Source organism: Carlito syrichta, unplaced genomic scaffold (assembly GCF_000164805.1).
Source record: "Carlito syrichta isolate Samal-C Ts95f unplaced genomic scaffold, Tarsius_syrichta-2.0.1 Scaffold307639, whole genome shotgun sequence".
Lineage (NCBI taxonomy): Eukaryota > Metazoa > Chordata > Mammalia > Primates > Tarsiidae > Carlito > Carlito syrichta.
Genome location: NW_007251735.1, coordinates 402,991 through 417,810, shown reverse-complemented (window position 1 = coordinate 417,810; position 14,820 = coordinate 402,991). Strand labels below are relative to the sequence as shown.

Below are 14,820 nucleotides of genomic sequence, written 5' to 3'. Positions count from 1 at the left end.
CCCCCCTTTTTTTTTTTTTTTTTTTTTTTTGAGTTGGAGTTTCACTCTGTCAGCTGTAGTACAGTGGCACACTCATAGCCACCCCAGCATCAACCGACTGGGCTCTGGTGATCCTTCCGCCTCAGCCTCCCAAGTAGCCTGAACTACAGGTGCATGCTACCACTCCCAGCTAATTTTTTATTTTATTATAGAGATGAGGTCTCGCCAAGTTGCCCTGGCTGCTCTCGAACCCACGGGCTCACACCTCACTTTCTAAAGCAAATTCTAATGTGATATAGGAGGGAATTAAGAATGTATAATTTTACAATCTAGTCCCCAGCATCATATTACTGTTATTACATAAAATTACCTTCTACCCCAATTCTAGTGTGTGGATTTTCTGTTTATTCTGTCTGCCTAAAGTGCCAGATTTTATAGCCATCCTAAGACACTAGTCCTTTTAAGATTGAGACTCTGTTTTGCTCTTGGGTTTCCTCTTGCCACCCAGTTTAATTCTGCTTCTGAACCCCAGCTTGGTATGCAGTAGCTTGCTACTTGGTGACAGATTTCTCTAGTACCAGCTTGTCTGAATTTCTGTGTGTTTACTGCTTCTGAATTTTCCATTGCTGGATTCCATCTGCTTGTCTGGATGTCTGTTTATGTTACATTGAACTGTTGATGCTGATCATTAACTACCCGTTACCATTTTCTCCCAATATAGTATATAGTCCTACTTTACAAATAAAATTTCCTCCCAGCATTTATGTTTTGGTTCATGCCTGGCAAGAACTGTGAGAGGATTACTCTATCATAATTTTATGGATGCCAGCAGAACACAAGAGACTCATGGATCAGAGACAGAAGACTTTATTATTTAAGGCATAGCAATCAGCATAAACTTCATGTTCCTTTTGCCCCTCAGGTCCCAAGGGACCAGTGCATCCCAGATGGATGCTGTATATATCGTAGTCTGGGCAACTTGGTGAGACTTTATCTTTACAATAAATCACAAAATTAGTTGGGTATGGTGGCACGTGCCTATAGTTCCCGTTACTTGGAAGACTGAGGCGGAAGGATCACCTGAGCCCAGCAGGTCGAAGCTGCGGTGGCCGTGAGCATACCACTGCATTCCAGTCTGGGTGGCTCAGTCTGTAATCCCTGCAGTACTTTGGGAGGCTGAGGTGAGAGGGTTGCGTGAGCTCATGGGTTCCAGCCCAGTCTGGGCAGCTTGGCGAGACCTCATCTCTATAATAAATCAAAAAATTAGCCAGGCATGGTGGCACTTGCTTGTAGTTCCAGCTACTTGAAAGACTGAGGCAGAAGGATCACCTGAGCCCAGCAGGTCGAGGCTGCAGTGGCCATGAGCACTGAGCCACTGCACTCCAGCCTGGGCTACAGAGTGAGACTCTGACTCAAAAAAAAAAAAAAGAGTTGCAGGCAGTCAGGCATGGTGACTCACGCCTGTAATCCCAGCACTTTGGGAGGCGGTGATGAGAGGATTGCCAGAGTCCAAGGGCTCGAGACCAACCTAGGCAACTTGGCAAGACCTTGTCTCTACAGTAAATCAAAAAATTAGCTGGGTGTGGTGGTGTGCACCTGTATTTCCAGCTACTTAGAAGGCTGAGACAGAAGGATCGCCTGAGCCCAGCAGGTCGAGGCTGCAGTGGCTGTAAACATGCTACTGCACTCCAGCCTGGGCAACAGAGTAAGACTCTGACTCAAAAAACAAAAATAAAAATAAAAAATAAATGTATATGTCAACTTGACCAGTCTAAAGATGCCCAGATATCTGATAAAAACATTATTTCTCAGTATGTCTGTGTGTTTCCAGAAGAGATTAGTATTTGAATCAGTATACTGACTAAGACCCAGCCTCATCAATGTGAGTGAGCATCATTCATTCTGTTGAGGGACCAGATAGAAAAATAAGGCAGAGGGCCAGGCATGGTGGCTCAAGCCTGTAATCCCAGCACTTTGGGAAGCGGAGGTGAGAAGATTGCCTGAGCCCAGGGGTTTAAGAACAGCCTGAGCAACATGGTAAGACCTCGTCTCTACAATAAATCAAAAAAATCAGTCGGGCATGGTGGTGCATGCCAGTGGGTCCAGCTACTTGGAAGACTTTGGCAAAAGAATTGTCTGAGCCCAGCAAGTCGAGGCCGAGGTGGCTATGGGCATGCCACTGCACTCTAGCCTGGGTGACAGAATGAGACTCTGACTCAAAAAAAGAAAAAAAAGAAAAAAAACAGAGGAAGGTCAAATTCACTCTTCATTCTGAACTGAGACATCCATCTCCTATCCTTGGACATCAGTGCTCCTAGTTCTTGGGCCTTCAGATTTGGGATTTACATCATTGGTTCCCCTAGTTCTTAGGCCTTTAGGCTTGGATTGGAACTACATTACTGGCTTTCTTGGGCCTCTAGCTTGCAGATGAGAGGATTGTGGGACTTCTCAGCCTCCGTAATTGCATGAGCCAGTACCTCTTAATAAATCTCTTTCTATGTTTCTATATAAGTCCCATTAGTTCTTTTTATCCAGAAAACCCTGACAAGTGCAAGTACAATACCTATTATTGCTTAACTTATCATTTTATTTAGTATGCAGTATAGTTTTCCTCCTTCTCTTCTGGGTGCTAAATTGTAATGGTTGATGTGCTTTCCCTAAGGCACACTAATACTTAGCCTTGGAAACTCTTGAGATGCCCAGGAATGTTTTTCACCCATAAAAGATGCTAAAAGAGATAAGAACTTTCAGAGTCCTTTGAGTAGCTGGTGACTTAGAGTTCCTTCCTATTACTCACAGACTGTTTTGCCTTCTGATGGAATATGTATTGCTTCCTGCCCTCCTTGCTGTGTCTAAGCCCTGCTACTTCTCTCTCTCTCATGTCTTCTTTCCCTCTTTACATTGTTTCTTTCTCATCATTCCTGCCTCTTGTTGCTTCTCCCACACTCAACTCTTGTACAGAATGTTTGGCCCTTTTGTCTAATGCCAATCAGAATGTTTCTTTTCAAAGGCAAACCAGTCAGTCATTATAGAAATGATAGAGTGTTGGCGAGTGTCTATGTCTCTTTTGTTCTTTTTGTGTGCTCAGTACAATAAGCACTCAGCATGTGTTGAATGAATGAGTACTTTTGCATAATTCTTTTTGCTGATATTGCCTTATTTGGAGCATTGAGGAGACTTAATGGTTATTAGCTTCTCTGCTTAAATTTTGTGTTCAGAGGCTGCTCCCTTTAGACAAAGGTTTACTTTTTTTTTTTTCATTTTGAACTTTGGATATTTCTGAATTTAGAATCATTCTGAAAGCTAGAAATTTTGGGGACACTTACAATGACACTGAATTTCAGGGAATGTAATATGAATATGGATTAATGTTTAAATATATACAGTTAAACATCAAATTTTTCCTTTTTTTTTTTTTTGAGTGGGAGTCTCACTCCGTTGTCCAGGCTGGAGTGTAGTGGCACACTCAAGACCACTACAGCCTCTATCTGCTGGGCTCAGGTGATTCTTCTGCCTCAGCTTCCCAAGTAGCTGGAACTACAAGCATGCACCATCATGCCTGGCTAATTTTTTTATTTATGGTAGAGACGAGGTTTTGCCAAGTGCCCAGGCTGGTCTCGAACCCCTGGACTCAGGCAATCCTCTCGCCTCCACTTCCCAAAGTGCTGGGGTTACAGGCATGAGCCACCATGCCTGGCTAAACATTAAATTTTTTGATACTTTTTTTTTTTCAGTTGGAATCTCACCCTGTCACCCAGGCTCGAATGAAGTGGCACACTCGTGGCCACTGCAGTCTCGACCTGCTGGGCTCAGGCAATCCTTCTGCTTCAGCCTTCCAAGTAGCTGGAACTACAGGCGCACGCCATCACGCCTGGCTGATTTTTTCAATTCACTGTAGAGAGGAGGTCTCCCCATGTTGTCCGGCTGGTCTCGAGCCCGTGGGCTCAGGAAATCCTCTCGTCTCCACCTCCCAATGTGCTGGGATTACAGGCATGAGCCACCGCACCTGGCTAAAATTTGTAAATACTTTATATTTTCTGCTACAATGGTTTCTCTAATGATTCTTTTAATACTGGTCATTGTAAGTTCTTTTTCCCTTAGAACCTGGGAGAGTTTTTCTGATATAACCGTTCCATTATATACCTATAAACTTAGGTTGATGACAAAAAAATGGAAAAGTTCTTCAAATGTGTATATTAATATAAGTTTGATACAGACATATAGACCAATAGAATAAATAGAAACCAACCACTGCGTATATGGTCAGATGATTTCCAACAAATGATGCTTGGGAAAACCAGATATCCACGTGCAAAAGAATGCAGTTGGCCCCTTATCTAACACTGTATTTAAAAATAACTCAGAATGGCCGGTAGGCATGGTGCTTCATGCCTGTAATCCCAGCACTTTGGGAGGCTGAGGTAGGAGATCACTTGAGGCCAGGAGTTCAAGACCAGTCTTGGCAACAGAGTAAGACCCACGTCTACAATAACCAAACCAAAACAAAACAAATAAACAAACACAATAACAAGTGTTGATGAAGATGTGGAGAAACAGTCCTAATGCATTGTTGGTAGGGATATAAAGTGGTTCAGCTGCTATGGAAAACACTATGGTGGTTCCTTAAAAAATTAAAAACAAAGTCGGGCTCGGTGGCTCAGCCTGTAATCCCGCGCCTTTGGGAGGCTGAGGTGAGTGGATTGCCTGAGCCCGCGGGTTCGAGACCTGCCTGGCGAGACCTCATCTCTACAATAAATCAAAAAATCAGCCGGGCATGGTAGCACATGCCTGTAATTCTGGCTACTCGGAAGGCTGAGGCGGAAGGATCGCCAGAGCCCAGCAGGTCGAGGCTGCGGTGGCCGGGAGCGGCCACTGCACTCCAGTCTGGGTGACAGAGTGAGACTCCAACTCAAAAAAAAAAAAAATTAATAACAGGTAGTTTTTCTTTTTAGAGAAACTTGCCCATGGCAGATCTTTCTGTCATGAGTCTTCCTTTTTTCTTCTCTTCTTCTCACTGATAAACTCCATTTGAAAACTTTTAAAAAAATAGAATTACTGCTGGGTGTGATGGCTCATGCCTATAATCCCAGCACTTTGGGAGGCATAGGCGAGAGGATTGCCTGAGTCCACAGGTTTCAGACCAGCCTGGGCGACATGGTGAGACCTCATCTCTACAATAAAATCAAAAAATTAGTTGGGTGTGGTGGCGCATGCCTGTAGTTCCAGCTACTTGGAAGGCTGAGGTGGAAGGATCACCTGAGCCAAACACGTGGAGGCTAGTGGTGGCCATGAGCACACCACTGCACTCCAGCCTGGGCAACAGAATGAGACTCCAACTCAAAAAAAAAAAAAAAAGATGTATGTATAAAAATATTTATTATAATGTTTATAAAAGCAACATTGCATTGAAATATTGGGAAACAATAGCCAGGCATGGTGGTGTGTGCTTGTGGTTCCAGCTACATGAAAGACTGAGGCGGAAGGATCGCCTGAGCCTAGCAGGTCGAGGCTGCGGTGGCCATGAGCGTGCCACCGCACTCTAGCCTGGAAGACAGATTCCAACTAAAAAATAAAAAAAACATTAAAAAAAGAAATATTGGGAAACAAGACTCCTAAATGTACTTCAGTAGGAGGAAACTGGTTTCAGAAATTTGGGGAATAATTTGTGTATTATACATACTCTGTAAAAATGTATCTCTCTATTTACTAACATGGAAGGATGGTCATGTTTTTGCATTTTTTAAAATGTTCCAACCAGGCCAGGCATGGTGGCTCACGCCTATAATTCCAGCATTTTTGGATGCTGAGGTAGGAGGACTGCTTGAGGCCAAGAGTTTGAGACCAGCCTGAGCAACACAAGGAGACCCTATCTGTACAAAAATATAAAAATTATCTGGGCATAGTGGCACATGCCTATAATCCCAGTAGGCCAAGGCGGGAGAATTGCTTGAACCCAGGAGATCGAGGTGTCAGTGAGCAATGATTGTGCCATTGCACTCAAGCCTGGTCAACAGAGAGATGCTGTCTCAAAAAAAAAAAAAAAAAAAAAAAAAAAAATATATATATATATATATATATAGTACTGAGGAGTAAAACTGGGGAGAGAAGAAGGGAAAGGTCAGAGAGAAACAGAGAGAGAGAGAGAGAGACAGAAGAGGAAGAGAGGAAAAGAAACACTTTAAAAAAAATGTAGGTACTTTTGGTCAAGGAGAGATGAAAGGAGGTAAACTGGGAGGTTTCTGGGAAAAGTTTTCTTGCTCTTAGGGAGCATATACTGGAAAGTACTGTTGACTTTTCCTCTGCTGGATATTATGCCTGAATGTGCCACCTTGAACTGATATATCCAAGAGGAAAATCAGCCCTGGCATGAAGTTTCTGCTGAATACAGTAGAACAGAGAGATGGGAAGAACCTGAGGCAATGATAACTTCTTTGAGCTGCTGATGATATTGGCCATGGAGCCTCTTCCCTCTGGACATTTAAAATTGAAATTGGGCAACCCCTTTGGGTCCCCTCTCGCTCAGACAGGAACTTTTCTGGCCTCTTAATAAATCCTGCTTTCTCAAAATAAAATATAAAATAAAATAAATAGGCCGGGCTCAGTGGCTCAGCCTGTAATCCCACGCCTTTGGGAGGCTGAGGTGAGTGGATTGCCTGAGCCCACCGGTTCGAGACCCGCCTGGGCAGCGAGACCTCATCTCTATAATAAATCAAAAAATCAGCCGGGCGTGGTAGCGCATGCCTGTAATTCCGGCTACTCGGAAGGCTGAGGCAGAAGGATCGCTGGAGCCCAGCAGGTCAAGGCTGCGGTGGCTGGGAGCGGCCACTGCACTCCAATCTGGGCGACAGACTGAGACTCCAACTCAAAAAAATAAAATAAATAAATAAAATAAATAAAATTTTTTAAAATGTGAGATAATATATTTCTTTACTTGTTTTAAATCAATTTGAGTTGGGATTTTCTTACTTGTGGTCAGAAATATCCTAGCTGATATGAGGCATTTCAGAAATGTAAACTGTTCCCACAGAATTAGCTTTTCTAGTTTGTACAAATTATGTTAAGCTTGAGTTCAGCTTAAGTTAGATGTCCTGTAATCCCAGTACTTTGGGAGGCTGAGACGAGTGGATTGCCTGAGCCTGCAGATTCGAGACCTGCCCGGACAACTTGATGAGACCTCATCTCTACAATAAATCAAAAAATTAGATGGGCATGGTAGTGTGCACCTGTAGTTCGGCTACTTGGAAGGCTGAGGCGGAAGGATCTTCGGAGCCCAGCAGGTCGAGGATGCAGTGGCCGGGAGCGTGCCACTGCCCTCCAGCCTGTGCGACAGAGTGAGACTCCAACACCCCAAAAAAAAAAAAACAAAAAAAAGATGTCACAATGGTGTCATCTTACCTTTTATTCATAAAAGGCTGCATAATTTATAGGTCTACTTTTGATGTCGTTGTGTTTAATATTCTATAGCAGCAAAGTATGCAGAATAAGCTAATGGAAATGAATACAAAGTATTGGGTTTTTTGTTTTGATTGTTTTTTTTTTGAATCGGAGTCTCACTCTGTTGCCCAGGCTAGCGTGCAGTAGCATGCTCACAGCCGCTGCAGCCCCGACCTGCTAGGTCAGGTGATCCTTCCGCCTCATCCTTCCAAGTAGCTGGGACCACAGATGCGTGCTACCATACCCGGCTAATTTTTTATTTATTGTAGAGATGATGTCTAGCCAAGTTGTCCAGGCGGGTCTCAAACCCCTGAGTTCAGGCAATCCTCTCACCTCTGCCTTCCAAAGTGCTGGGATTACAGGCATGAGTCACCGTACCCAGTTCCAGGTAAATTTTGATCCAGCAGCTTAACTGTATCATGAAGGACTTTGTTTCTTCTTTCTTCCTCCCTCCCTCCCTCCTTTCCTAGTTGGAGTCTTACTCTGTCACCCAGGTTGGAGCGCAGCGGCATCACGGCCACTGCAGCCTCGACCTGCTGGGCACAGGTGATCCCTCCACCTTAGCCTTCCAAGTAGCTGGAACCACAGGTGCATACCACCACGCCCAGCTAATTTTTTGATTTATTGTAGAGAAGAGGTCTCACCAAATTGCCCAGGCTGGTCTCAAACCCCTGGGCTCAGGCTGTCCTCTTGCCTCTGCCTCCCAAAGTGGATTATAAGCTTATAAGCATGAGCCATAGTGCCTGCCTAGGACTCAGTTTCGTTCTGCCTTTTTATTCCTTCCATACTTCCACAGTAACAGTTTTATTATTTTTTAAATGAGGTTGTATTGAAATACAGTCATAATCATTTGTTTTTGTTTTTGTTTGGTAGAGGTCGAGGGGAGTCTGTGTTGTCCAGGCTGTTCTTAAATTCCTTGCCTCAAGGATCCTTCCACCTCCACCTCGCAAAGTGCATAACAGCTTTATTCTAGTGCTAGCTCTTCCCATAGTATTAAAAATGGTGAGCAGCAATTTCGGCTGTATGCGTTCTTCATTCGTATCCAGCAGGGGGAGAAGTTTTCCCAGCGTTTCATCCTCCAACTTTGAAACCAGTCACAGGCTTCATTCTGAATAGATCAGTACAGGTTACAAGCCCATCACTGAGTCAGTCATTGTAGCGGAGGCGGGGATAGAAATATGTCTACTGGCTTAAATTAATGATGGCTATCTGTGGAGACGGGAGTGAGGTCCATCCCCTTCCAATTACCTGCTGGTGTATGTGGAAGAGAGATGGAGTCGGTGCAGCCAGCAGTCTATCCTACAGGGAATACATAGAGTTAAGCCATTCCCTTTGCCAAATACTATTGTAAAATAGTATTTCTGTTTCAATGTTATATTGTTTTTCTTTTCTGTTTTTGTCTCATTAGCAAATTGTTTGCAACAGAAAACTATTTGGCAGCTATCAATGCATTCAACTTAGCCATAAAATTAAATAATAAAATTCCACTACTGTATCTGAATCGGGCTGCTTGCCACCTAAAATTAAAAAATTTACACAAGGCTATTGAAGATTCTTCTAAGGTATGTATATCTATTTATATATGATTCTTTTTTTTTTTTTTTTTTGAGTTGGAGACTCAATCTGTTGCCCAGACTGGAGTACAGTGGCACACTCACGGCTACTGCAGCATTGATGTGATGGTCTCAGGTAATTCTTTCGCCTCAGCCTTCCTTCCAAGTAGCTGGAATTACAGGCATGTGCTACCACGTTCGGTTAATTTTTTAAATTATTATTTATTATAGCGATGAGGTCTTGCCAAGTTGCCCAGGCTGGTCTCAAACCCCTAGACTCAGGCAATCCTCTCACCTTGGCCTCCCAAAGTATTGGGATTACAGGCGTGTGCCACCACACCTGGCTTAGACTTCTAATTATATTAGAAATAAGCTATTACTGTACGGCCTTGGTGTATCAGTTGAAGTTCATGAGGAAATGAGTAAATGGTTGTCAGTTCTCACCCTTTGTCTTTTTTTTTTGAGTCAGAGTCTCACTCTGTCACCCAGGCTGGAGTTCAGTGGTATGCTCATAGCCACCACAGCCTCGACCTACTAGGCCCAGATGATCCTACTGTCTCAACCTTCCAAGTAGCTGGAACTGCAGGTGCCTGCTAACACACCTGGCTAATTTTGTATTTATTGTAGCAATGAGGCTGGTCTGGAATCCCTGGGCTCAGGCAATTCTCTATCTTCCGCTTCCCGAAGTGCTGGGATTATAGGTGTGAGCCACTGTGCCAGGTTCCCTTTTTCTTATTAGGGTTTCTCAGACTTAAGTCCCTTGTTATCTCTGAGATTTGCACAGTAAAAGGATGTCTCTGTAATCATTTTCTCATTTTCAGGGTAACTTAGTACATTCTAATTTCTACTACTAATATTTCATGTGAATGTCTTGAACTTCTACAGCTTTTTCTTTTTTCCTTGTAAAATAGGGTAACTTAGGCCGGGCTCAGTGGCTCAGCCTGTAATTCCAGCACTTTGAGAGGCCGAAGTGAGTGGATTGCCTGAGCCCGTGGGTTCGAGACCCACCTGGGCAACTTGGCGAGACCCCATCTCTACAATAAATCAAAAAAATTAGCCGTGTGTGGTAGCGCGCACCTGTAGTTCCAGCTACTTGGAAGGCTGAGGCGAAAGGATCAACGGAGCCCAGCAGGTCAAGGCTGCGGTGGCTGGGAATGGCCACTGCACTCCAGTCTGGGTGACAGAGTGAGACTTCAACTCAAAAAATAAAATAAAATAAACCTGGGTTGGTGGCTCAGCCTGTAATCCCGCGCCTTTGGGAGGCTCAGGTGAGTGGATTGCCTGAGCCCGCGGGTTCAAGACCTGCCTGGGCCTGCCTGGGCAGCGAGATTCATCTCTACAATAAATCAAAAAATCAGCTGGGCATGGTAGCGCATGCCTGTAATTCCGGCTACTCGGAATGCTGAGGCGGAAGGATCACCAGAGGCTGCGGTGACCAGGAGCGGCCACTGCACTCCAGTCTGGGCAACCGAGTGAAACTACAACTGGAAAAAAAAAAAAGGGTAACTTGTTTTAAGGGAGCATCATGGCCCAACACAGTGGCTCACGCCTGTAATCCCAGCACTTTGGGAGGCAGAGACTAGAGGATTGCCTGAGCCTAGAGGTTTGATACCAGCCTGGGCAACTTGGCAAGACCTCATCTCTACAATAAATCAAAAAATTAGCCAGGCGTGGTGGTGGGTGCCTCTAGTTCCAGCTACTTGGAAGGAAGCTGAGGTGGAGGCGGAAGGAAGATCACCGGAGCCAAACAGGACGAGGCTGTGGTGGCCCTGAGCATCTCCCTGCACTTGAGCCTGAGTGACAGAGTGAGACTTTGACTCAAAAATAAACAAACAAATAAATAAGGGAACATCATGTGCAAAGTCACTTAGGTGCCTCTTTCAGATTGAGGATATGGAGTATACAACCAAATACTCATTCTTTGATCTCATCATATTTTTATGATCCTGTTTTTCTCTATCACAAACAAATATTTATTAAATGAATGAATAAATGGAATTACCCAATTTGAATACAAAAACCCACAAATACTATTTAATCATTCCTGCTAGTAAAGGTAAAGCTGTAGAGGTTTCAAATGATAAGCCAAATCATAATTTTGGGGACTATGAATCTGAACAACTGAAAACTTAAACTGCTAACATAAATATACATATATATATATATTTGATAAATCTAGGTGAGTCAGCTAAGCCAAAATTTTAGATAAGTGAGGGCTTGAAGTTTGTTTTAAAATTAGAATTGTTAGCATGTTTTTGCTCAAGCTTAAGTTAGGAAATTGTATGTTTCTCTTATTAAGCATATGCATATTTTTGTAAGGCACTGGAATTATTGGTGCCACCTGTTGCAGACAATGCTAATGCAAGAATGAAAGCATATGTACGACGTGGAACAGCATTTTGTCAACTAGAATTGTATGTAGAAGGTAAGAAATTAATAGAAGTCTTTTAAGTTTTAAATTATAATCTGAAGAAAATATCATTGGTATTATTTAAGATCATGACTTTTTAAGACTCTCTTCTTTTGTATTTTTAGCATTTAATTTATTCTTTGCAATATTTGCAACATATCTAACAAAGTAAAAATTATTTTGAGGCTGGGAGTGGTGGCCCATGCCTGAAATCTCAGCACTTTGGGAACCAAGGCACGAGAATTGCTTGAACCCTGGAGTTTGAGACCAACCTGGGCATCACAGCAAGACCCTATCTCTATAAAAAAAAGTAAAAAATTAGCCAGGTGGGGTGGTGGTGTCTGTAATTCCAGCTACTCCAGAAGCTGAAGTGGAAGAATTAACTGAGCCCAGGAGGTGGATACTACGCTGAACCATGATCGTGCTACTGTACTCCAGTCTGGGTTATAGAATGAGCCCATAACACACAAAGAAAATAAAAAGATTTTTAAATTATTTATGTATTTGAGTAGGAGTCTCACTGTCACCCAGGCTGGAGTGCAGTGGTATGCTCATGGCCACCACAGCTTCAACCCGCTGGGCTCAGGAGATCCTTTCGCCTCAACCTTGCAAGTAGCTGGAACCATAGGCGTGAGATACTAAGCCTGGCCTCAGATTATATTTTAAAAATTAATTGTGGAAGAGAATTAAAATGTAAACAAGTTTTGGTCTAGGAAAATGTTGTATTATCTAACAAGTTTTCTATAAATATATATGTGCCAGGAATGGTGGCTCAGCCCGGGCATCATGGCTCATGCCTATAATCCTAGCACTTTGGGACACAGAGGTGAGAGGATTGCCTGAGCCCAAGGGTTCGAGAACAGCCTGGGCAACTTGGGGAGACCTCATTTCTACAATAAATAAAAAATTAGCCAGGTGTGGTGGTACGTGCCTGTGGTTCTAGCTACTTGGAAGGCTGAGGTGAAAGGATCATCTGAGCAGGTCGAGGCTGTTGTGACCGTGAGCATGCCACTGCCCTCCAGCATGGGTGACAGAGTGAGACTCCTACAGAAAGGAAGGAAGGAAGAAAGGAAGGAAGGAAGGAGAGAGAGAGAGAGAGAGAGAGAGGAAGATAAAGAAACATAATAGAAATTTCAAAATGAGTTGTGGTCAGTTATAGTGGCTCACAGCTGTAATCCCAGCACTCTGGGAGACAGAGGTGAAAGGATTGCATGAGCCCACTGATTTGAGACCAACTTGGGCAACATTGTGAGACCTCCTCTTGACAATAAATAAAAAAATTAGCCAGACATGGTGGCACATGCTTGTGGTTCCAGCTACTTGGAAGGCTGAGGTGGAAGGATCACCTGAGCCCAGCAGGTCAAGGCTGAGGTGACTGTGAGCGTGCCACTGCACTCTATCCAGCCTGGGCAACAGAGTGAGACTCCTATTAAAAAAAAATACAATACAATAATACAATACAGATAGTTGCCTTGGTCATATCCTGTATGTATGTACATAGTCTCAGAAGTAACTGCACTGCCACAGTGCATGAACAATGATTATATTTCTTTTTTGATATATTCAGGGACTATCTGCAGTTACTCATAGTGTCCAAAGACAAAATTTATAATAGCCCAAGTCTTTTATTTTTTTGAGTTGGAGTCACACTCTGTCGCCCAGAATGGAGTGCAGTGGCACGCTCACAGCCACTGCAGCCTCGACCTGCTGGGTTCAAGTGAATCTTCCACCTCAGCCTTACAAGTAGCTGGAACCACAGGTGCGCACCACCACACCCAGCTAATTTTTTTATTTTTTATTTTTTGAGTTGGAGTCTCACTCTGTCGCCCAGGCTGGAGTGCAGTGGCATGCTAATGGCCACCCCAGCCTCGACCTGCTGGGCTAAGGCGATCTTTCCACCTCAGCCTTCCAAGTAGCTGGAACTACTGGTGCGTGCTACTACCCTGGCTAATATTTTGATTTATTGTAGAGATGAGGTCTCGCCAAGTTGCCCAGGCTGTTCTCGAACCTGTGAACTCAGGCAATCCCGTCACCTCAGCCTCCCAAAATGCTGGGATTACGGGCTTGAGTAATCCCAGTGCCTGGCCCCATTTTTTTTTTATTTATTGTAGAGACAAGGTCTCCACAAATTGCTCAGGCTGTTCTCAAACTCCTGGGCCCAGGTAATCCTTCTCTCAATCTTCCAAGTAGCTGCAACCACAGGGATGAGTCACCATGCCTGGGTGAATTTTTGATTTATTGTAGAGACGAGGTCTTGCCATGTTGCTCAGGATGGTCTCAAACCCCTGAGCTCAGGTAATCGCCTCACTTCCACCTCCCAAAGTACTGAGATTTTAAGCGTGAGCCATGGCATGCCTGGCTTGGGTTTGTTTTTAAACTTGGTTCTTTCATTTTTAGGGGATTTCTCTAACCAAAATATCCAAATTAAGTTTATATGCCCCATCCTTTAAAAAAAGTCTCATTGGCCATACGTGGTGGCTCATGCCTATAATCCTAGCACTTTGGGAGGCTGAGAGGATTGCCTGAGCCCACAGGTTCAAGACCAGCTTGGGCAACTTGGCAAGACCTCATCTCTAAAATAAAAAAAAAAAAAAAAAAAAATCAGCTGGGCATGTTGGCGTGTGCCTGTAGTTCCAGCTACTTGGAAGGCTGAGGCGGAAAGATCGCCTGAGCCCAGCAGTCGAGGCTGTGATGGCCATGAGAGTGCCACTGCACTCCAGGGTGGGTGACAGAGTGAGATTCCAACTCAAATAGTAATAATAATAATAATAAATAAATTAAAAAGTGATTGCAGATAAGACAAATACTTATTAAATATTTATTTTATTGATCATCATTTCTATATAAATATAGGCCTACAGGATTATGAAGCTGCACTTAAGATTGATCCATCCAACAAGATAGTCCAAAATGATGCTGAGAAGATTCGGAATGTAATTCAAGGAACAGAACTAAAATCTTAATGACTACTGGAAGCAACTAGGTATTAAGTTTTTCAAAAAAAGCTGGATACATTATGAATCTTTGTACCTATAATGGATGATTGTGTAGAATTGCTTTTTGTACTTTAGTTCTGTAAAGGGAAAAATATGATAAATCTATAGAAAATGAAATGTTTGCAGGGCATGGTGGCTCACGCCTGTAATCCCAGAACTTTGGGAGACCGAGGTGAGAGGATCACCTGAGCCCATGGGTTTGAGACCAGCCTGGGCAACTTGGTGAGACCTCATCTACACAATAAATTTAAAAGCAAAAATTAGCCGGGCATGGTGGCAGATGCCTGCAGTTCCAGCTACTTGGAAGGCTGAGGTGGAAGGATCACCTGAACCAGCAGGTCAAGGCTGCGGTGGACATGAGCGTGCCACAACACTTCAGCCTGGGTGACAGAGTGAGACGTCGACTCAAAAAAAACTCTATTTTAATTCTTTTTTTTTTTTTTTTTTA

The 14,820-nt window shown here is 43.5% G+C and overlaps 1 protein-coding gene across 2 annotated transcripts in view; it reads left to right on the top strand.

The window, feature by feature from the left end:
- The window catches only part of DNAAF4 (dynein axonemal assembly factor 4), a 71,846-nt gene extending 57,351 nt beyond the window's left edge, over positions 1-14,495 (top strand). Inside the window, exons 8-10 of one of the 2 annotated variants that reach the window (XM_008064524.2) lie at positions 8,822-8,975; positions 11,286-11,391; positions 14,230-14,495. In XM_008064524.2, the coding sequence (XP_008062715.1) occupies positions 8,822-8,975; positions 11,286-11,391; positions 14,230-14,339 (370 nt within the window). In that variant the 3' untranslated portion in view covers positions 14,340-14,495. The remainder of the gene's footprint in view (positions 1-8,821; positions 8,976-11,285; positions 11,392-14,229) is intronic. The other variant, XM_008064525.2, reaches the window with a different exon arrangement.
- Positions 14,496-14,820: the final 325 nt, after the last annotated feature.